The sequence below is a fragment of the Lepisosteus platostomus genome, chromosome 6, assembly GCF_059453375.1.
Source record: "Lepisosteus platostomus isolate fLepPlt1 chromosome 6, fLepPlt1.hap1, whole genome shotgun sequence".
Lineage (NCBI taxonomy): Eukaryota > Metazoa > Chordata > Actinopteri > Semionotiformes > Lepisosteidae > Lepisosteus > Lepisosteus platostomus.
Genome location: NC_142616.1, coordinates 34,964,043 through 34,989,618, shown reverse-complemented (window position 1 = coordinate 34,989,618; position 25,576 = coordinate 34,964,043). Strand labels below are relative to the sequence as shown.

The 25,576-nt window shown below is 34.6% G+C and overlaps 1 protein-coding gene across 1 annotated transcript in view; it reads right to left on the bottom strand.

The window, feature by feature from the left end:
* LOC148661626 (catenin alpha-3-like) overlaps positions 1 to 25,576 on the bottom strand; it is a 600,833-nt gene that overhangs the window by 459,844 nt on the left and 115,413 nt on the right. Inside the window, exon 6 of the mRNA XM_088635643.1 lies at positions 17,387 to 17,650. Within this exon, the coding sequence (XP_088491769.1) occupies positions 17,387 to 17,650 (264 nt within the window). The remainder of the gene's footprint in view (positions 1 to 17,386; positions 17,651 to 25,576) is intronic.

Below are 25,576 nucleotides of genomic sequence, written 5' to 3'. Positions count from 1 at the left end.
TTTACAGCAAAAAGGATTCTTACTTTTCAATGCTAGGTGTCTGTCACCTGTGTATATTGAAAACCACTTGCTTTTCAGAGAGCTCTTTTCTTTTCACCTTTATTTTGAGAGATGAGAAATCTTCTTTTGACATTTAAATAACCCCTCTTTTTGGCTATCTTTTTCACAGTTACACTCTGATTATGTCTTCACAATGGCCACCCAATTCCACTAACCACTGTGAGTCCCTTTATATAGCAAACAATCTAAACTAAACTCATGTGAGAATGTGACTCTCAGTGCTTCACAATTAACTAATAAAGCAATGAATATGCCACAGGTGAACCTACTGTCTATACAAACAATAGAGGCCTTGATGACCTCTAGTGGCAGATCAGCTGAAACTACTACTCTAATAACTGCTCTCATGCCTCATCATGGAACAACAGGGATGGGGTGGCTTGGTTTCATACGGAATAACATTCGCTTTACACATTATAGTTGCCTTAATTGCTTATAGTTGTGCAATGTGCTTGTACAGAGCTTACATTTTTGCCTGAAAAGGCCACAAAACTCCTCAAATCAATAAAACTCTCCTGGAAAGCATGTTAATTAATAACATCTAAAGGTATAAAATGTGTTGTGATATCAGGGCAAGTATTCACCTAGCATATTAAGCTTACAAAAGAAATCTTTATAGGAAAATCTCAAATATACTATACATTGTGGTACTTATTGTAGAACTACTGCTTCACTAAAATTCACACTAGTCACTAGTTCCATCCATCCATTTTCTAACCATTAATTTCAATAGTGGGTCACAGAGGAGCCCAGACTTATCCACGAAAACAATGGGTGCAAGGCCAAATACATCCTGAGCAGGATGCCAGTCTCTTTCAAACAGTGCAAGCATGTGTTTGGTTTGGTGTTTGGGCACACACACTCACACCAAGGCCTGTTTTCCCAGAAGTCAATTGACCTGCCAGTATGTCTTTGGACCAGAGCAGATGGAAGAAATATACACACACACACAGGAAGAACATACAAATTGCATGCAGATAGACCACAGGAGTTGAACCCAGGGCCCAAGCTCTTCAATGCAGCTCTGCTACCACTGTGCCACCATGTCACCCACTATCCAGAGTTGTTCCATAAAATTCATCAAATGAAAGAGGTGTCTACCGGAGACCCTTAAGTTAGGTCTTTTCAGTTACAATATATTCTTACCAAAGAACTGTTTGTTGTGAATATTAATTTAACATAACACAGCACACCAAAGGCAAGCAGATACCCACAGTTCGCACATCTGATTTATGACAATGCTGATGAAAAACAACATTCTTAAAAGCTTAAAATGTATCAACTGGAAAAGGATTTACTTTTTCACATTACGTTGTTCCTTTTCATCAACAAATTATACATTTCATATAAAACTAAACTATAGCAAAATAATAACTTTCCTGCATAAAGGATATAATAATGGATTCTATAGTTTCATAGATCAAAATTGCTTTCACCTGTTAAACATTAAGGAAATCCCAGTAATACACCAGTAAAGCAAACCATTACACAACTGAATTTATGTTTTTTTAGTATTTATTATATTATTTTTCATTCACATAAAATTATGATTTTTCAGGAACAGTCTACAATCAAGCACACTTGATTCAATCAAGCACAAGCAACATTCTTGATCTGATTAATAAACTAGTGTTCTTTCAAAAGGCGCACATCAGTTGTGAATGGCTAGTGTATGAGAGCTCCAAGCCCTCCTCTACTCTTAAAACAAACTTCAATGGCAAGCTTTTCTGTTTTAGAAGAGGCAAAACCACAATATCAGATAAAAGTCAAACATTTTTACAGCATGGTCACTGATCACCTTCCCAGGCTGTTTTTATATAATCAAGGGTCCTGCCCATCAAAGTAGTATTTGATGGGATTACAATATTACAATATTACAATATTACAATATTAATAATTGTAATCAATGTTCAAATAATTTTCAAAGTGTTTCCTATTTGCTCTTTTTTTCAGTTAGTATATCCATAGGACCTACTAGCTATAGCACATAGGCATTTACAATATTTCAGCCTAACAGGCTTTTATGTTACCTTCTCTATGCAGCTAAATCAAAAACAGATCATACTGACCTAAATCAGTCAAAAACAGATATTCCAGAAGTTTAAACATCATTCTTTTGAGCGAGTCCAAAAACTATCAGGGTTTAGAAGGTTTTCCAATATTGTTGATGGTACAATGGACATGGTGTACAAATTTGACACCTGAAGAAGGCTCCACGGCCGAAATGTTGTTTTCTTTCTTCTCTTTTCAGCATGGAATAAACCTATTACTTGTTCCATGGTGTTCAAATGACTCACATGGGCTCTGCATTTGTTTTGTTTAAACTGTGAAAGCTGTAGTCCAGTCAAAAAAGTCAAAACGTTTCTACTCAAGGTATGTACCATACAGTAACTCTGCTGTCAAGGAAAACTTTCCTCAAATTTTAGAAAAGTTGAAAAGTTTTCCACAGCCCTCAAAAGTGCACATTAAAGCTAAGCACATCAAAACCTGTTGGGTAAGAGTTAAAATGAATTAAATAATTGAGGATTCACCCATTTGTGAGCATTTAATACTTAAATAATGACAGTATACTAATAAATGTGCTGAAATAAAATAATTCTTTATCTCACAAAAAAACCTGCCCCTGCATCCAACCTGAGGTGTAACTCCCCATAAAAATTGCATCCTTGAAAATTATAAAATGAAGATGTCAAAAAATTGGAAAATTGTGAGAACAGAAGACTTAACAAAAAAATGTTTTAGATATACCCATTGTGTTCCAAAAGGTAGCCCATAAGCGTTAACAGACAAAAACAGATCTCAAGGATGCCGCAAAGGCAATGCTCAGTTCACCATCATTTGGGATTAACCCTTTGACCTACAGGGAATATGAAGCAAGTTCTTCTCTTTCCTGTCCTTCCCAAACGGACTGTGATTGAGGGGTTTATATCCCGTTACCTCCATGTGGAAGATACCACAAAGTTTCATATAGCGAAGTTATCGTACTACAACAACAAACTGATTATTTTTCCTCTGAGCAATGGAAATGCTTAACAGCCACTGTAAATAAAAAATGTAAATACTTTAACACTGTAAATTTTAAAAGTCAAACAATGGGCAGTGTAGGAATATTCTGTACAGTATGTGCAGCTATGCACCCATCTTCATTACCTTCGTATGAGAATAGTAGGTCTGGTACTGTACCTCTCTCTTCTTTAACCTCAGTTGGCTTGGGCTTGCACATACACACACTCTCTGTGTAAATCAGTTCTTCAAACACAGCATTAAATAATAATGAGTTCAACCATTAAACTTAGCATTGCAGGTCTGCCTAATTTTTTAGATTTGTTAGATTCTCCACTCTCCAGCTAGCTGGACTATATATCTCTGACTGATTCTAGACCACCAGCCGCGGGCAACAATGAGGAGAAATTGTAAATCTAGTTGTGGGGGATCTCACTGCTGCATCCCCTACTCTATAAACAGAAGTTAATGAGATCTGCTCCCCACAGAGCATTTACTGCATCTGTTTATTTGCAGGCTTTGCACAAGAGGAGAGTACAAATCATTAGGCAATATGATTTTCTGAATATCTGAGGGAATGGAACTTATTTTAAAAGGTTAAGTGCTCTCTAATCTCTGCCTTGGCTTCTCCATACATCTCTCATTCTGTTACAACTATGCCCCTACTCCCAGGTGGCTGTTCAGAAACAACCTGGCAATTCAGAACAAAAACTGGCAATTCAGAACAAAAACTAAACACAATTATTTTGGAATGAAAAAAATGAGGGTCTGATGAGCCATTATTAGCACAGCTCTGTTTTTGCTTTATGCGAATGGTGCATAAAATAAATAAAAATGGACATACAGTAAAAAAGGAAAAGCAAGTAGAGTATAACTCATTAATAATGAAGTTAAAAGGAGATTTGGTAATCCAAAAAACAGTACAAAATGTACTGTATCATATTTGAAAAGATTGTGCTTTGTGTGTTGGTACAATTTGATGAAAATATAATAAGTCAAAGGCAAACAAGAATTTTATTACTAAAAAAAATAAAGAAAAACAATAGTACTGACCGGAAAGCTCAACTGTCATGGACGTCCAAAGGGACTAACCGTGGGGAGCAGGAGAGCGGAAAAAGACCCATATGCGTAGCGGCGAGACGGGAAAAGGGCCCGGGCTCATTAGTGCAAAGAGTTCAGGAATGCCGTATAGAAACCTATGCCCTCAGGGAGCGGACGTGGGGCGCCCTGGTGCTAGGCGGGTCTCAGGACATCCGAACGTCAATGCTGAGCGAGGGCAGAGTGCAAGACCCGGAAATATATATCCCAAGGGAAAGAGAGGGACCGGAAGGACAGCAGACCGGAAACTAGGGACAGGACAGAGAAGGAGCGCCCTCTGGCTGCAGAGGGCGTGACATCAACACCAAATTTCACGTAAAGATCAAACACTGTGGTACATTGCATATATGACGAACATTCACCCTCTATTATAACCTGTTTTATAACATCCAACATGTATTATAACATGCACCGTATGTTATTAGACCCTCAAATTAATACAGTATGTGAAATAAAATATTATATTTTATATCCACATTTAATAAAATTCTATTTAAATTTGTTTCACATTTTCCCTAAAATACCATTTTCCAGTTGCCATATTCTCTGCATTTTTAAATTCTGCTCTTGAGCAGACAATTACATTTAATATGAAAGAATATGTTGCAATTTTGAACATGGTTGACCTAGTCTTGGGTAACAACAGACTTCCTTTTTCTTCCACTGAAGATTAGGTAATCAACTGCACTCAGTGTGGTTCAAAATTGAAGAGTAAAAATTGGTAAACACTATTCAATGGATAAAAACAAATCTAAAGATAAATCAGATATTTGTCATTTTAGAAAACTGGCTCAAATAAGTACTCCAATAGCCAAGCAAGCTCTACCATATGTAAAGGAAATCAACAGTACTAGATCTAAATATTGATTTAGAAAAAAGAGAACACAAATATTAAAAGGCTGGGTGACTTTTATATTGTACATCCAAAGTACTGTACTAAAAGCAGATCAACATGCTAAGAAACTTATGTACTTGCTTTATACATAAAAAACAAACTAAACTTTTATGTTGCTGGTTCCTTTTTCACTATTATTTTCCAAATAAAAAGTGGGTATCCAGAAGACAAAGTGACATTCCCATTTAGAATTCTAGAAATAGTCCATTAATGTTTCACATATTGTACTCTCAAATCAGGCTAGTTTTCCACGAATATGGACCTTGAACCACCAGAACAAGTGCTTGTTTGTCTCTGCAACTTTGTCACTCACTTAACTCACTAGATCCCTATGAACATTTTCTGGCAGTACAACATCTAACACACAATGTTAAATATTATTTTACCATACCTTCACTCATGAGCTTCCAATTTTTTATATTTCAATAATAATAAGCATCGCAGCATCAGAAAAGGAATTGCAAAAAGGAGTTAATATGATCATGCTTTTTTCACAAACAATAGTGATTAATTGTATTTAAGTCATATACAGTTTCTCCTGATCTGCCTGTCTGGCATTTCAATGGTCGGCATTTGTAACGGAAAAACACTTTGTTCATTTTTTTCTATAATATTTGCAAATCAGTTATGCCTGCAGTATGGAACAATTAAGAGGAAAGAAAATTAGCTGAAATAACTAAGTCATAAGGGGTGATGGAATGCTGACATGTTCATTTTAAATTCTGACAGGGTACAATTAAGAACTTGATTAGCTGGGAAAAAGAGAGAAACATTATCCATAGCATTTTTCTATTACCTATGTTCTCTAGAAATCAATATGCTGCTCAGTTAATACACGAAGGTGATATGATATTTATTGAAGTTTATTCTTATGTATTCAGACGAAAGGACACAATACAGAAATAAATGTGTGGCAGTGTCTGATTTGCATAATGATTTGCCTTTGTATTCCATGATTTACTTTCTGAAAAATAAAATGCATGTAGAAAACTTTTCCATTACAGACACAGGTAATAGTCTCAGAGCATTTTCATTTAGTCTGCCTGTAGACTTCACAAATATGTTAGGGATTGCTGGAAAAAATGACATACATTTAAATTTTTTGAATTTTCAGAGTGTCTATTGCTTTACCCTACCTGTCTCAGTGATGGAGGTTTCTTTTTAGTGGATTAAACATATTTCAGTGTAGTGTAGTCCCTGACAGTGTAAATTTATCATTAAATAAAAACAACAAATATACTCATTCATCAATACCATAGTATCCTTACATATTAAATAGAGAAAGTCTATTAGTTTTTGGTCAATCTTTACTATTTTGGCAATTAATTAATATTCGGTACATGAAATCTGTGTACGAATGTAATGTGGAAGATTTGAAAGAAAGGTTGATCCATGTTATTCTTCTGTTGTATGAATCTGATCTCTGGTCACATTAGTGAAGGGAGATACTAACTAAAATATTTCCATGTGTTCACCGAACATCATTTAAGCACTCCAGGTTACTTTAGGTGATCGTGTCTACTTTAACATGTATCTATGTTCTTAAAATGACTTTGGAAATACCGGCTTTATAAAATATTGCTTTTAGACCATGTATTCATTTAGATCAATGTATAGATCATGTTAAGCTGCTTAAAAAAGATATTACTGTGTAAGATGTAATGAGTTTTTTTTTTAAATGTATGAAATACTATGCTAATCCAGCTTTATTGTATGTGTACTGTGAATGGAAATGGAAATATCTGATCAGATCCAATCTTGAAAAACCAATAGAGAGTTTTGCATTTGCATTGAAATTCTGGTTCAATACTGAGGCCATATGTCTTGTCTATATCTGAGGATGTGGGTAATTATAAACTTTAACAACAGTGTCCCCAGGTGAATCATTACAAATTTAATATGCCTGTGCATGGCTTTCCCCTCTGACAAACAGATGACAGCTATTGTTACAGAAAATAATGTCCCTGCTTTTTATAGATGATTGAGTTAACCATTAATAAAAAACTGCTATCTCTACCTAAAGACTGTTTAGATAGAAAAAAAGGAATGAATAAATGAAAAGCCTACAAACTACAGTACACATCTTTGAAATTAAATGTTTAAATTTTTACAACTCTAGCCACAGAAAACTATACCACATACTGTGACAGGCTTACTTGTACCTACCAATAGTGGGGGAATAAAAAGTAGGGCAGTTGAACATGCCATGACCTCAGCTAATACCCAGGTGACCAATAAGTCACCAGTCTAATTCAGATACAGGAAAGCTTTGCAGCTACAAAGCAACCTTGATGCTAATTGGAATCCTGAGTGACATCTATTGTTGCGAGATGAAAATTGAAATTTTCATTACATAAATGTAATTAAATTATTTAGTAAGAATCCAAGTTTCCCATGGTTACGCCATACTGTACAAAATAAATAAAAGCTACCTTTCTTCTGATATTAACAAAAGCTGCATGTTTGTTGTCTTCTTTGATGATTGCATGAAGCATGATGATTCTCTTTTAGCGGGTGATATGGTGGGGCAATGGTTAGCATTACTGCCATTCAGCACATGGGGCCCGGGTTCAATGCCTGGGGAGCTATTATATCTATGTCCATTTTGCTTGGTATTTTATTGAAACAATCTGTTACCATTCTCAAGTGTACAACTGTGTAGAGTTTGTATATTCCACCTGTGTTTATGTGGGTTTACTCTTTAACAAAAATTAAAGAGGATTCTCCTACTGTCCAAAGGCATGCTAGTAGGTTAAATGGCTTCTGGGAAAATTGTCCCTGGTGTGAGTGTGTGTGTTTGCATCTGCCTGTGCCCCATAATGGATTGGTATCCCGTTTAGAGTGTATCATGCCTTGTGCCCACTGCTTGGGAGGCTCCAGCTCCCCAGCAACCCTGTATTACATAAAGCTGTTAGAAAATTGATGGATGGGTTCTCTTTTTAGTGCTTCAAATATTATTTTCATTAACTATGTGGCTCAACCAGTAATGGTGTCTCTTCATAGGACAGGGATTGCCCTGTAACCCAGACATCAGTGAAAGGGACCACTATTTCCCAGGGTTGGATAGGATTGAGTTGCCCAATGTATTCTTAGCCACAAAACATCACCCTCTGTAGCATGCCTAGAGCCTTAGAGCTAAAGTTTCAAGTGACAGCTGTACTGTATGTGTCCTCATTTTACTGGCTAATTCCTTTTGCGGTCACTGTAAACTTAAGAAGTCAAAGGGTTAAAGAATGTTTTTTTAACTTCACAAAATATTAATATTTGTCAGCAAACTTTCAGAAACTACTCTCAAACAAAAGAATATTCCTGTTTTTCTAAAAAAACTAACAATTGCCTAGGAAAAACGTACAGTAGTGTGAAAAACAATAAAAGCTGGAATGATTTCTGAAGTACCCAAAGAATGTTCTGAGCAAATCACTTGCATTTCAAAACTACAAAAATAGGTACTGAAAGAATGTTTTCTGAAAAATGCTTGTCTTCCAAGAGTTACAAGGTTGTAATTGCCAACTAGAGAAATAAAAAGAAAAATAATTGGTGCTTTAACATTAAAAAGGTCATTGCAGAAGCTATCTGTACAGTTATGCTTAGCGTGGCAAGTCAGCATAGAAGCAACAGACATAAAAATGGAACTTAAATCACAAGATAAAAAAAGCAGAGTAGTAAAAGGTGTTTGAATGGCAAAGTGTCTGATATCTGGAAGTTTTAAAAACCTTTCTACTCTTTGTGAGAAGTTTACTCATTCTGGTAAAATATAAGTCTAAGCTGAAAAAAATATTTGAAAAAAGATCTATAACAAAACTTATTTCAGTTTTCATACAAAGATATTAATCTGTTAAAAACATAATCAGAAATATGCCAAAAATAAAACTCAGAACTACAAATCACAACTTCCCTTTTTGTGCATATTTTATTTCCAATTAACTTTTTGCATGAACTGAACTCCAGAGTATTTATATCTCCAATCAGTATTGGAACTGGATAATTTTTATTTTATGTGATCAAACTCACTTGAACCTGGCTTATTCTGTTTATTACTTTTTTATGAAGGTAAGACTTTATAGTCATTTCCCTGGGGTAGTTAAGCTCAGGTTCATGTCTAGTTCATTTTACTGCATCTACGTTTAGAAAAAAAAGACTAGACGTCAACTGAAAATTTAGGATGTTCTACCACAAGTGCTCAGTTGAAACAAGTGCTGACAAATGTAACACATTCCACTCACTCTCACATACCCATGTGCACCAGTTTTCACAAACACTCACACCGTAAGTATCCTATCACTTTTATCTGCTATCACTATTTTAGTTCCTCGTTTTCACCTCTTCTTTGCTCACTATTGTAGTTTGTCACTCGTAGCTCCCGTAGTGCGCATTGTCTTTCTCGTCTTCTCTGATTTTGGATTGTTTACTGACTTTTGCCTATTTCTTGGTTTTCGTTCTCGCCTTTCGGATTGGATTTGTTGCCTTGGTTCTACTGCCATCTGTTTTTGACTTATTGCTCGTTTTCTGGATTTTTGGATACTAGCTTAGCGTTTTGGACTTCTGGTTATTGTGTATGTGGCTTCCCTTTTCTTAGCCCTGTACAGGGTTTATTTTCTCCCTTTTTGTGACAACAAATTATAAAAAAATAAAAAATAATAGGATAAACACAACATATATCAAGTGTTTTACAGTCTTTTCCAGTAGTTTTTACTAAAAAGGGAAAACAAAAGTAAGTAAATAACTATAATAAAAAATAACAAAATGTACAATATTATTATAATATCAATAATAAAATTCTATTAACTTTATTTTTAACATTTTATTAGCTCCTCCCTAATTTATTTTATCCATTTTGCTGGGCATTTTATTGGAACAATTTGTGTGTGGTACTGTGCTTAAGGGTACAACAACTGTGTTCTGCAATTTCCCTCACAGGATCAATAAAGTATCTATCTATCTATTTAAACCCAGAACGTTCAAGGTTGTCCAGAACCTCTAAACACTGCTGCCTGTCATTAAGCTCTACTGGAACTCACTTTCTTGGTCTCCATACCAAAACAATCATAACATTCTTAAATAAAATAAAACTAAAATAGTTAAGCATAAATCCAACCCTCTGAAAATACAAGAGCCTATATTTTGCTTTGTTTAAGATGACAGAAAATGGAAAGGACCTAAATAAGGACTTAAATACTTCCAAAATATTCCAAATACTGGATTCAGCTTTAAAGCTTCAGGTGAAGAGTTTTGTATTTATTACTGTTTTAGCCTTTCTCTAGCAAAGCATGTCCTGACAAATATTAAATGTATTAAGCTTGTATACATTACTAATATTCTATGTTCATGAATACAAAAATGCAATGAATAAATACAAACTGTTGACAAAGATTATTTAAACATAGGCTGGTAAATTAAACCATTAATTAAATAAATGTTCTACATTGTACAGATTATTGTAAATTACATTGTTTTAATTAATATACATAAATATATTATATTCTACATCACACTTAAAGCTATAACAGTCTGGAGTATCAGATTTGCAAACACATTCACTAAACAGTACAGTGAAAGAATAACATTTACTCAATGCCATTCATATGCACCATGAATCAACGACACCTAAAAGGAGCTGGACCTCTAGGCTAACTAAGACCATATCTATCAAATCTGGTGATCACAATCAAGCATGGCACATGGGCAGAGGGCCAGTTAAGTGAAACAGGCATTAGTAATTAATTCACCTTATCAAAGACTATACCATGGGGAATGTTGAGAACTAAGGATGAAGCTAGAGGTGTCATGTGTAAAAGTTAGTGAAGCATTTCAATTACAAATTAATATAGTCAAGTGTGCCGTCTGTATGTCTAGCAATCAAAGGTCAAATATGCATAAAGTAAAAACTAATTACTTGTATTTTCAGCAGAAGCATCAAATTTGTTTTTTTTTCTTTGCTACTCTTTGGAATCTGCTATTATTTTAATATAAAGGTAAACACAATGGCAACCCAAGTTCATCTAATTTCTTTATACTCTACCTAACAAGAAAATAACATGATTTGTGTGTTCTGTTCAACCATGCGATATGTCAGTAACTGAACAACTCCCTTAAAACCATCATCAAACTGTAAAATAAAATAACTTAATTAAACCAAAATTCAATTACTCATTTAGGTCTAGAAATAGTTAAAAGGTATTATTACAGAGAGTGTATAAATAGCCCAAAGAGCAAAATTTAAAGGCAACCCGATAAAAATGAACTGCCCCCCGAAAAAGCAGTATGTTTTTTCTAAACAGATCCATGACATAAGGCTTTTACAGCTTTCACACAGTTACAGTTAAATAGCTTTGCTTACTGAAAGATAGAAATGTAGGTTTTTCACATCAAAATATAATGAAATGCTCATGAAATAAGAAAAATAAGATTGTCACTGCACAGGTAGAGTACCCATGGTGTGAAGGTTTTTCCTTGTTTACGGCAAATTGTGTATAATGGAGGTAAGGTAACAATTGCCTGCAGCCTATCTGCAGATTGCCAGCAGGGTATTACAACAGAGCCAGAAGCTGCATAGCAACAAAGGCACAACCAAAAAAGGAGAAATGCACAATGAAATGGAACAGAGAAAGGAGAGTACAACACTGTTATTCTGCAGCACTCATTACTATACAAAATATGCCTCAGCCTTTTGGAAGCAGTTAGAACACACAAAAGTAACATTGAGTTTGTATCTTTAAAATGCAAAAATTAGTCAAATAAAGGGCAGTTCTGCATTTTATTTTTATAATATTTTTTTGTTTTTAATTAATGATTAAAAATATTTTTAAATTAACCCCCCCACACACACCCACCCACCAACAGGTAAGATAGAAGTTTAAGATTTTAAGCCTTCTCTCTGAAGTTTCTGTTCATGTAGAATTAACAGTTCAAGAATTAGTTCCACTCATATTTTTATTAATTCAACATGTAAGTTAAGTGAAAAGAAATTCTGATTTACAATTAATAACTGGAATATCAATAATACTTTGCCAATTCTTTGTATGGTTATTGAATACACAAGATTTCTTAATTGTCTGTGCCAATATAATGAGCATCAGATGAAACAACACTCTATTTAAGTTTTTATGCTTTCAGAAAAATAAATTATATCGATTTTGAATATAGTATTGTATATACCATAACATTATGTTGTGTAATATACTAAATGTTTCTGGTGTCAGTGTATATTAAATAAATGTTTTTGCTATAATTTTGATTAACTGAACATTTGTGAGTGTCACACACTCAAGTGACATTGTTGCATGAGCACTAAATCATCTCATTAGTGAGAGTGTCAAATGGGCAGAGGTGATGAGAAAATTTAACATGCAAGAACACAACACCTTCAAGCTTTTGGTTTGATAGATGCTGGTCACAAAGTCACCTCAACTGAAAATGACCCAAATCCTCTTCAGTAACGAATCAAGGTTCAGTCACCCTGTTGAATGATAGTGAGTGTAATGTAGGTATTCAGAAATATTAATGGCACACTAATGGCAGTGTACAACACACTAGTTGATGGGAGGGTGTACTGTAAGTGTAATGTTCTCGACAAGAATGTCTAGCTGCTAAAGTACAAACCTGGTCTTGGAGAGCTCTAATGCAGCAATGTTTGTAGCTCACCATTAAATAACCAGTTTCTAAAGTAAAAGTAAAGTTATTCATTGTGATAACTTAACTTAAATAGATATTTTTGTTAAATTGTTTGGGTGGAGTGGTGGCTCTGTGGCTAAGGATCTGCGCCTGTGGCTGAAAGGTTGCCAGTTCAAATCCTGCAGCTGGCAGAGGAATCCTACTCTGTTGGGCTCCTGAGCAAGGCCCTTAACCCCAACTGCTCCAGGGGTGCCGTACAATGGCTGACCCTCTGCTCTGACCCCTGGCTCTCTCCCTGTCTGTGTGTTTCATGGAGAGCAAGCTGGGGTATGTGAAAAGATAATTCCTAATGCAAGAAATTGTAAAGGGTTAATAAAGTGATGTTATATATATTATTATATAAAATAAATAAGAACTTATTTAGGATTTGAATCTATAGTACAGTAGGTACTCTTAGCACCTAAGTGCTCTGAATTGAACAGATAACTATCCAAATCTTACAGGTGTTGCCAATCTTTAATATCAAGTAACAAATAAGGTGACCTTCAACACTAATTGGATTGGGGCACTCCAAGACAAGGGAGACCTTCAAAAGTCTATGACAGCTTGTATTTACACTCACTGCAGTCATCAGTTTTATGGGTGCCTTTTCCTATGCCACTATTGAACCTCACACCACAAAATATATTTGTATTGTTTAGCCATGCACATATATATGTTTATCCATATATAAGGTTAAAAAAAAGTTTCATTCAATAAGTCTCAGCAGATTATACCATCACTGCAATAAACTAATATTGATCAGGGTAAGGCACTGGCAGCATCTCAGCATATAGATCTGGGATTTGAGAACTAATTCAATTTGTTTAAATGACCATCTGCCAAGAATCATTTTTCTTAATTATTAATGAAGTCCTAAATCTCAAAAGAAAGTTAGTTATCAGCCTGCAAGAGGCTGGAAAGACATTTCTTTTAAGGTATGAGCAATTTGCTAATCCAAGTCAAACAGCAATGTATATTTATAGTAAGTTCATGTTAGTAAAACTCCAGGTCAATAGCTTGGAGCTAATAAAGAGATACTTTGGAGGTAAATATTATATTGCCCATTATACTTCACATCATAACATGAAATATTGCTGTTTTGCATCTTTACTTTTGTATCTGCCCGTTCATCACTAGACCAAGAAAACAATATTAACAGTACAGAAGCATGAATAAAGGTCCTGAATGTGATAAAAGCATTTTTTTCTGAGAGACTTCAATGGATGTACCACTGCTTTGTGATCTATTTTATATAGTATTCCAACTTGAGCTTTAATATTAATGCTGCTTACCCCTCTACACTAAGCCTTGAGTCTTAAAAGTGACACTCCAAAATAGTGTAGTAGTAAACAGAAATATGCTTGAATAAAATACCCTAAAAATATATTTTTAAAAATGTGGTACTCTATATGCTGTGGGTGTAGCTGTTTTGAGGTGTTTGTATTGAAAAACAACTACAGGGATAACTTATGGATTAGGCAAAAGATTTCTTAAAAAACATACCAATACCTAAGTTACAAAATATGGTTATATTTTAGTGTACCTTACTTTAAAAAAAAGTTCATAATTTGAGGTTTTAAATTGCAAAAGAGCTTCTACAAAGTTAATATGCAAAATAATTATTTGTTCAAACCCTATTGTGTGCGGATAATTTGAACAGATGTTCGCACTTGAGCTCAGAGCATAAAGAGCAAAATATTGCAGCTCAAATTATTGCAATTTAGATTAATTTTTTTTTTACTGTGTAATAATGTAATACAAGGTCTTTGAAAACTCCAAATGCATTGTTTTCAGAGGTGAAAAAGAAACAGTACCAATGTGTGAAACAGATTTTGAAATCCATTTACCAATGTTCATATGCCTTTTTAAACACTGCAAATTAACACAGTTCTTCAGGTGAAAGCCCCAAACGCTACCATAAGATAAACATGCTGGACCTAAATTCAACTACCTGCTGATGAAACATTAGTACTTTGCATTCCAGTTTCTTACCAATCTGTCATCACTTCTTCTCTACATTCCATCCCATCAAGAAAAAAAGGTCTTTAGTAAATCAAATCAAATGGAAAAAAAGTTTAAAAATACAGAAGTCTACAGCAATTTTGTTTTAATACAAGACTTTAACTCAAGCTGCAGCTGCTGGATGGAGAAAATAAGACTTTTTTAAACTAACTTAATGTATCAAAGTTTGAGCAACAGGTTAAAGTGAAGTAAGATGTGACATTTTACTTTTTTTAAAAATACAACAAAAAAAATTGAATAATAAAAAAATGATATTAAATAAGAAAATAATCTTGAAAGCAAAAAAATAATTAAGCTGTCACCACACCTGTTTTATTTCACATAGTGCCTTTCTAAATTAGACTTACAACAATTAAGCTACTATTTAAAGTAATTTAATGTGACTGCTTAAATAGCAAATAGAAAAATTAATATGATTCCTTAATCTTGGAATCTGCAGTGGAGAGTTCTAGCCTGCTATCTAGATATAAGCTTTTCTTATATCTAGATAGCAGACTGGGCTATGCAAGAATCAGGACTGGTAGCACTCAAAACAGTATGACAGTATGGCCAATAATAGCCTATGTGATTATAGTGGTCTTGCTCTTTGGTTTTCACATCTGACTGGTCTGAAAAAGGCCATTGTTGTGTTTCAGTAAACATTTCTGTTTCATCTCCAATACATTGTTATTTAATAAATTACTATTTATGTGTCTAGCACTGAAACAATAATTGTATTTCAAACAAATATAAAGTCTACTTAGTGTCTTAATTTCAATCTGATGAAAAATGTTCATTTGAATATTAACAAGATGCACGTCAAACAGAGATTTTCAGTGCCATATTACAATGTATACCAATCCCTAATAATAACTCTGCATTTGTGATACTTTAATGTCCTTTAAAACTACTTTAAAAGGATCAAAGATAATTTATACAGTACCTCATGGTGTCTCCTATTTTAAAGCATACTGTATACAGTATATTTGGATACTTGTGTTTATTTTTTATTGTTTCCAAGATTTGAAAACAATCAACAATTGAAACAAACATCATAATACTGGACAGCAATAATTTTAAAAAGAGAAAATGTGATTTAATTCAAAATTCCTCCTCTCCAGTGTTTCTTTTACACATCAAAATTTAAAGAGTTAGCAATTGAAGCGGAAAGATCTCAGATATTATTTTTCAAGTTTAAAAGTCTCAACTCATTGTTGCTGTGTTTAAACTTCAGTTAAATGATGTGGAATATATGCATTTTTGAACTGCACTTTCCAACAGCACCATTAGTGAAGAAACTGTAAGGCAAATGTTTCATATTTTTTCATGTAAAATTATTAAAGAAATGCATGCTACTTTGAATCCAAAACATCCAGATCCAAGTCTGCAAAATTACTTCTAGTACAAGAGTTAATAAAAACTTGTAAATAGCTGTCACTCATCACAGAAATCAATCAAAAATAGTTTATATCTATTTTAAGAAAATAAGTAAGCCTTCAGAGTTCAACAAATGTAGTTTAACCAAAGATATAAGATTTGTTGGTTTATTTGTTGTGCATTCAATATTTAGAAACAGAATAAGGGAAATACGGAAAACATAATTTGCTGTTTCTTGACAGTACCTTTTGTAATTTTGCGGCTAATGGTTTAAATGACAAGTTCCACACGAAATGACCAGATTTAATGGCAGAAATAACCACTTTTTGTTATGTTTGACCATTAGCAGCAGTGCAGATAGTAGGTTTGCTTAATTGGTTTATATCTTTTTACACCCCAGGAAGACACGTCATAGATTCTATTCTATGACAGCTGATGACAGCAGTACAGTAGATGCCAATCTATCCCATAGATGTTATATCAGGTGATATATGGCTTTTTTCCTCACAACAACAGGCTTCATAAACCTAAGGTTTTCTGATTTTGCAAAACAATGAACATGGTATTCAGGCCATCCAACCAATATTGAATCCCTGTCTCTGAAGAGAATTGTAAGACTATTTACTGAAGAACATTAGATTCTAAAATAATTAAACTTAAAGTGGGCACTGTAAAATGATTGAAATTACATTACTAAGGATGCCATGGATGGCAAAGAAAACTTTAGAAAATTTTAAAAGATCTTGCAGTCATCTCAGTTTTTTTTAATCAAACATAATGTATCAAAGTTTGTGCAACAGGTTAAAGTGAAGTAAGATAAGGACTATGTGACATACACTACTCATCTGAGACCTTCATAAATTTAGTCACTATTCATATTATTCACTGGTATGGCTTTCTTGACTGGAACACATGCCAATATTTAACAGGTGACTGAGGGGTAGGAATAATGTACCCTCCATTGATTAGAAAAGCACTAAAGGTCAATTTAAAAAGAAAAAAAACAGCATGAAATAATATCTAGATTCCCACTGAATTGCATCATTCCAATGCCCCATTAACAAATGTGAAGGATAAATGTTAAATCGAATTACTCCTGAGAACACTACAGCTAATGTAACACTTGCTTTAGATGAACATTCAGATTGCCTTTTTAATAGCACACTATTAATAAAAGAAAGTACATTTGAAACGATTTTAGATAAAAGGATGGATACTGTGGTGGATATTGAAGGATAATCCAATTGTGTACAACAGTAATGATATCTTAGTCTGATATAACTTAGGTTGTCAACCTACCTCCAACTCGTCAAGTGCTCCCCCAAGAGTCCCAGAAGTTGACATGGGTTGAACTTTGGCTTGCCCAATGCCCTGGGCAGCATTTGAAATGGCAGTAAAGGCGTCCTGTATTTCATTACAGATAGAGTCCTTACTGGCTTTCAGGGAAGCAACATCAGGGTGTTCCAGGCAAGCTGAAGAGGTTGAATACAGAAGAGACGAATTTTGCTTCAGTAGTCCCCGGGCACTTGCCATCTCATCACGTTGATCAGGGGACTTGAGATCCTAAGGGAGACAAGCATTTCATGACACATGCAAGTTAACAAAATACAACAAATATGCTAAATGCTGTAGTAATGCTAAAACATTTTTTACATGTGCACACTAATGAACATCATGGAAACAATTTAATGACATTCCTAGAAAAATCTAAAACTTTAAGGACATTTGCATGTTAGTTTATACAGTATATATTTTTAAAGCCTCTAGACAACTAACCGACACTTCTGCCTACCTCCGTCTTCAACAGGACCCTACCACTGACTACCAAAAGGAAGTGGTATCCACCATCTCCCTTCTTACCCTTCTTATTTTTCTAAATAAAAAACATGTTATATTTATGTGAAAGTCAATGACTCCTTTCTCCTCAAAAACAAACTTGTTCCTACAGATGAAATTGATAAAAAAAAGTGAAAGAAAACTTTAAAAATTACAAGGTTCTTTAATTAACTACTGTATAAATTGATTCATAAATTGCATTTAACACCAAATGCTTAAATTTATTTTGAATGCAATATTAGATAAAAGTAGATTAGAAAAAAGTACTTTCACTATTTAACAACTCTCTCCACATACTGTACTGTATCCAGTAGTGAGTGTATAGGCTTTGTAAAGCCCAGTAGGTCCTAGTTTTACTACTGTGGTGCTACTGTCTCTGCTTGTTTTTACTTCACCTGAGCTCTTATTCACAGGTTAGTTGATTTAAATTTTCTATTTGGGAGAAGTCTTTAAATATTTGAGAAAGAATTGTGACTGGTATCAGACCTGTTCCAATTTCTGTTTCATTAATCCCTTAATTCAGATTTATTGCCTGAAATGTAACCAACTGGACTACTGCAGAAATAAAAACTGCCCACTTGAAGGAGTTCTTGATATATTATTATTACCATCTGACTCCTCCTCTCAAAGCCATTAGAAGTTTTTCAGAAATAAGGAAAAGCAAGTTGCAAAGAAACTTGAAACCCTACATACTCAAATTGATTTGAAGGAGGATACAGTATTTTTCACAATTAGGACCAACCATAGGCTCAACAAACAAGCAGACTAATTAAAGGCATCAGTAAGCACCAGTAATTTAAAGTTTATCTGGAATGAAAATCAGCAGACACAGGGACTAGGTTTGGGAACAACTGGATAGCCCAAAATGATTTTAAGTATTTGTCTTCTGTTTTTCTCTTTTCGATCTTTCAAACTATTCCTAGTAAAGCAACCTTCAGCCAATTTTCTCAAAATGTATCAAGCATAAAGAGAGAAAATCAGGGAGGAAATAATTGTTCTCCTGCATCAATAATACACACAAGAACTGACTGATTTGAAACTTGGCAGACATAATCAACAACTAAATCCATTTTACATTTGGTCAGCATAAATTACGACAATAACTGTATTGTAACAGTATATTGTGATACAACAGATCAAACTGGAATACTCTTAACTTATTTTTTTGTGCATAATACTGGTGTTTTTACCCAAAATTGAATTAACAGTTCTGTTCATTCTCCATCCCTATGACAAAGTGAGTACTGTGCACGTCATTTTCATTTGTTAAATATGTTTTATTATGTTAATGGCAAGTATATACAGTATAACAAACATTTTTGAGATATCCTCTTCCTCATCATCCTTGTATGTGTTTTTCAAAGGCCGTTTTTAATTCATGATGTCCATGACCAAATTTATTCAGAGAATATACAGTATCTGTGAGCTGTAATCACAGCCCACACCTCAAAGTGCTCAGTTTATGATGTAGAAATGATTTAATGCTTTTGTGCGTCTCTTGGGAAAATGTGGTGAAGGTTAGTATATTCTACCCAGGGGGTTAAAGCCCTGTTTACAGTTACATTAAACATTAATTTGAGAAATACATGTTTCTGAAATACGGAGAAAAACAGACAATTTCACCTTTTTGACATCAATCTTCTTTTTAACAAAAATGTATAATTTTCAATGGATTTAAATATTTTAAAAGTATAAATAGACTGATGGAAAAAAGATACATAACATTTTCTAGTTATTGCTTATGTACTTTCACAAAAAGTTGCCAATTTGTTTTAAGCAATGAGGCATTGCAACTTGCCAATCACACAAAAGCTCATTAGGTGCACTTTTCCCCAACAAGGTCCAGGTGGAACAATGTCAGATCAGGTCACCTTTAAAAAGGCCTTACTTCGAAAGTCGCCACACCCAGACTGTTAACTCGATCAACCGTTTTGACATGTTCCTTTTAACTATATTGCTGTCGATATTGTAGCAATAGACAAAATGAAATGCCTGGAGTTTGTAATGTAGAGATTTCTATATTTATGTCTTCATTTAGGTGTTACATTAGTGATAAAGGCTAAACTTTCCTGGAATTTTTTTTTAATGTGTTGCAAATAAAATTTTTCATTGCCGTCGTCTCCGCTTCAAAGGTACCCCCCTCGTGGGAGAATTTGACCTTGAACGTTTGCCCAGCGTACGAGTCCCCCTTCCCCCCACGGCCATACTGACAAAGCAATTTGCATCAACGCCCTTCCCTGTGAATAGCAGGGACCTCAGTTGCGGGTTGAGGGGAGATCTCCCTTTAGCTCAACTGGCTGGTTCCCTGTTGAGTGATGCCACAGGCCTGGGTTCGAGCTCCAGCGGTGTAGGGCACATACCCATGTGAGCCCAAAAGTGCTACATTATTAAAAATATCTTCCGTGTCGCAATAACATTGGAATGTTCTTTTTTACAAGTGTAAAAAGAGGCAATACACAACATGTCTCCTCTATAACTCTTCAGTTTACTGAGAAATTCTGCCAGAGCCTCACAACATTGTCTAATAATACTCTTCTTTTGTCTAATTTTTAGCTTAGCAGGATTTGCACGACAAGCACATTGTTTAATGGGGATGATATTACCCATGTCTATATCACTGTACAACACTTGTTTGAGTCGGAGTGTCTTTTAATAAAACAGAGAACCTTGCAATACATATACTGTAACTACTTCAGGTGCAACAGCATGCATAGTCTGCAAAAGAACAATAGGGTAATAGCTCACACCTGAAGAAGGCTTCACAGCCGAAACGTTGTGTTTTATCTCTTCTCTTTTTAGCATGGAATAAACCAATTACTTGTTCCCTTACAGTAACTACTGCATGATTTCTTTATCCGCTTCAGCTAAATGAGGGGAATTAAATCAGTCAGAATCTCTGAGTGCCAATTTTAAAAATAACCCTTCTTCCTTCATTTGATTAACTTAAAGAATTTCATGAACAAATCCTTAATCACAATACCATCACTTAATTTATCCAGATACACAAATTCACGCCAGAACCTATAAAAGTCAAGTCAGGAAGAGGACCGGTTCGTTCCTGATGAAGAGCTAGTTCTGAATAGTGATTCAGCTGTCCACAGTTCCGACCTGTTCACGAGGCCTGCTGCTGGTTACTCTCTGGCAACCTCCACTCTAGACTCTTAGAACAAAGGAAAGTTCTGGCACTCGGACACACTGGCCGTTCCGTGGTTGTCCGGGCTGAGTCTCAGGATGGTCAGGAGGCGCTCTGCGAGAATGTCCTGCCCTTGGGAGCCTTCTGCTCCTGGGCCGTCCTGCCCTGGAATTCTCCTTCGAATTCCCTTTAGAATAGTCCACAGAATTCTCCTGAATCCCTTCTGAATCTTACTGAATCTTACTGAAACTCGAATCTCTCAGGCTCTCTGTGTTGCCTGTTTTTACCTGGAGGAACTTCAGCTCATTGATTGGCTGAAAGTTCCATGGGCATCAGAGTCCCACGTGGGTTACTCGGCCCTACCAGTCCCTGATTGGTTGATCAAGGTGAGATATGAGTCACTTACTCCTGACACTTAGGAATGCAGTCCAGATGTCCATCTGGCACTCCCTAGACAGATAGGCGCCAATGGATGACCATTGATCATGATAGCCAGGCTTAGCTAAGTGCATCCCCCTTTGGGAGCTATCCTAGGACCTTAAATCATCAGCTTGCATGAATAGTTTCTCTGTGGCTGCACCACAGAGATGAACAGAGAAATGGGGCCTCATTTGGGAAGCTCAGAAACACTTAATTCTGCCTTATTAATAAGCCTCGCCGCTACACACGTTAAAACCAGAACCCAACCCTAAGTTACCAAGTTAAAGACTTTGATGCGTTAAATATTTATGAATAATTAAATTATTTATGGTGAAGGTGGAAAGTTGTGTACTTTTGTCCAACTGAGCAATCTTGCTTTTATAAAATATACAGACTTTTTAATGTTTAATGATTAACATGCTGTAATACACAGTTTAAAAATTATTAGAACTCTAAAAGGTATACAACTTAAATTCTTAATTGGAAAAAGATTGTCCTGGGACTGGCACAATTATGACTGGGATTCAAAATCGGGCATTTTCTGGCAACAGCTCAAATGCTGTACATAAGACATTAAGCTTTATTAGCTCCACCTGGCGGTTTTACAAGGTGCTTCCAGATACTATTATCATAATTTAATTTGCATGCGGTATAATGCAGTATAATGCGGTATGAAAGCCTCATCCACAAAAGAAAACTAGAACACAAAATGAGGCCAACTGTGTGACTCCAACACACCATTTCACTCATATCAATATTTAAATGATTTTTGTTTAGTCATATAAATAAGGAAGTTGTTTTAGGTCAAAAGTCTCATTATGAGCTGTGAATAAAAATAAACAACAAATATAGAATGCGTTTCACTGTCAAGGATAGTTAACATTCATCTCTAATCTTAGAATCTGATACTGTATCTGGTGTGTCTTGGTATGTGCAAAACCATTTGTTTTTTTAAAGGACATAGTGATCATTATATTGAGAAAAATGCATCACATTGGTCCTTCAGTCAATCAAAAAACATAAATGTTAGTCAAAACACACTATGCACCCCACGTTTATGTACAATCAACTTTTTTACAATCTAATTAAAAACAGGACAAGAAAAATGTGTTCCTTCCATAAGGCTGACCTCAAGCATCATATCCCATTACACTTTCACTTCATTTATTTGCTACTTTGTAGATCATTAATCAACAAGGCTGACAAGAAATCTGGAATATCTGTAATAGAAATGTCTCTTTTCATAAGTTTGCATTAATTAGTATCTAATAGGTGTTTTAACACAAGGCTAAAAAAAGTCAATAAATACCCTACCTACCCTTTTCATTTATTCCTACACCCACACCAAACATTTATCTAGGTTTCAGAGCATTCCCTTCAAGTTTATGAGTAGCCTACTTTTTGCCTTATAACTTACAGTAGGTCTCTTGATTAAAAGCATATGTTTTATTGCTAAGAAGTTATATTAGACAAACATCTGTATTTAGCTTCTGTATGAAGGAAAAATAAAAAGTGCTAAATACTGAAACTGTCCTTGGCATGCAATATATACTGAATAGCAGCAAAAACATTACTAATATCAGCTAAAAATCTATGCACATACAAATAAAGCCTTTGATGGCTTAAGACTTTAAAGCAGTAAGAATGTAGACCAATTAAGAAAATATAAAATTTTAAAATAATAATGTTATACTTTTGATGATATAATCAAAAGATCATTTAATGACAACACAGTCACAAAGTTATCATCAGTAAAATATTTTTGTAGCATGTGTACTGACATGATTTAACATGAGTAATAAGTAAGTTCATTTTGCTGATTTACTTTGTCATCAATATGATTGATAAACAGGGGTCTACTGTCAAAAGCACAATAATACCACTAGGGACTCAAACCTGGGCCTCTAGCATCACACAACAGGGAACCAGCCTGCTGGCTGAGGTCCCTGCTATTCACAGGAAAGGGTTGTGCTGGCAAGCCAGATCGCACAACCTGTAATGTCGGCCGTATTCGTTACAATATATTTAGATCCTTAAATTAATATTGTTATTAATTTATTTAGTTTCACAAAATTGTCCAATAATACTCTTCTTGTGTCTAATTTTTAGTTAAGCAAGATTTGAGCTACAGACCATAAAAAAAAACAGGATTCACTTTTTTTCTGTCTCTTTCTCACCCGCTGAAAATCGGGTGTTAATAGAATGTGTTTACAAAAAAAGTGGAATACAATAATCCTACCAGCTATAAAAATACATATATTTAGATCTTTAATTTAATATCATTATTAATTTCTTTAGATACGTGATTCCATATTATATTCCCTATTTATGAAATTCTAAAAGTATGCTTTTGTTTACTCCGATAACAAGCGTATTCGCAAAAAAGGTTAAAACATTACAACTTTTTTCAAAGTATATAAACTAAATATAATTAGAAGGAGCATGTAAAAATGTTTCCAAAATAACCACATGTAAGACTTTGATTCTTAAAATCCTTAGGAAGAAAGTGGAATACTGGTGTGTATTCTTTTTTTAAATGACCAATACCAACTTAATATCATTTATGAGCATGTGAAAGGCATGGTGAACTAGAGATTCTCAAAACTTATGAGTATGATTACAATCTGTATGATTGGAAACAAATATGTGATCGGATCGACGAAATGCTGTGGTGTTATTTTTTAAAACATGGATAGCAAAACACAGTTTGTATCACTTGTAAACACTTGTACACACTTTTTACAAGTGTTCGTTTTATTAAAATTCAATACCACAAAGCATGTGAACTGTAACCCACATTTTGGGTAATGAAAGCCAACTTCATCTTTTTTCACATACATTTATATGGTGCCCCTGGAGCAGTTAGGGTTAAGGGCCTTGCTCAGGGGCCCAACGTAGTAGGATTCCTCTGCCTGGCCACAGGATACGAACCGGCAACCTTCCAGCCACAGGCACAGATCCGTAGCCAGACAGGACAGCCACCACACCACGTACACATCACATTCTACTAACCAGTATGGGTGAGAGCTAGCACAGAGCCTACGAAGTGGCACGAGCGGTCACTATGTTTTGTTTTGTGTGTTGTTCGCTAATGTGTGTACTCTTACTTTTCATGGAAGAAAATGTGTGATTTAGATGTTATCATGCACCCTAAAGATGTTAAGAAAATGAAAATTGTCAGTATATGTAATTACACAATAAGCAAATGAATTTTATAGTATTGCCCTTAGGTTTGAATAATGTCTTACTAGGTAAAATGTTTTTTATTACTAAAAACACAAACCATGGTATGAATGTTGGTTATAATTGTTTCCTTTGTCATTTTTTGTGAAAAACATAGTAAGGGTGACATTTTTGGAATCAGGAAAGGACTTTAATCTTTCCCCATAAACATTAATGGAAATAAATTTTTCTTTTTATGAATTTTCACTATATGAAATGGTTTCTGGGAACAAATTACGTTAATAAAAAGAGGTATGGGTATGTTTTAAATAGGAGTACAGGATACTTCAACAGTCCAAAAGCAAAAACGGGTCTGTATAATCTCTATTTGCATATTTCTAGTCAATCAGCATCATCATGTTCTAAAATATCCAAGAGAACTAACTCCACAGCCAGAAATGGTACATTCACTTTTAGTGTGAAATTTGAAATTAAAAAATCTATATCTTATAACTTTTCTTCACTCATCTGTGTTAAAGAAGAATTTCTATAACATGATATACCAATACACAGGGGTTGTTACTGCTTATAACACTGAAAAGGTATTTTCTGCCTGCTCTGACCCGTTTCTATTTTACATATAATATTTTGTTTAGAAAAACTGCTTGATTTGCATTCAGATGGTTTAGCTTTGATTGAAAAATGAAAATAAGACAACCTGATATATGAAATTATTACATTATTTAAAAAAAACTAAACATCCATCATTTCTTTCAGTTTTACAATAGTGTAATAGATGTTAATTAAAATAGATTTTCAAATCTAACTCTCTTCTCCCTGCCACAGATTAACTCATAAACATGGGGGGGGGGGGGGATTGAACACCAGGATCTGTCATTATAATGAATCTCACAATCGCAAAAGTACTTACAATGTAT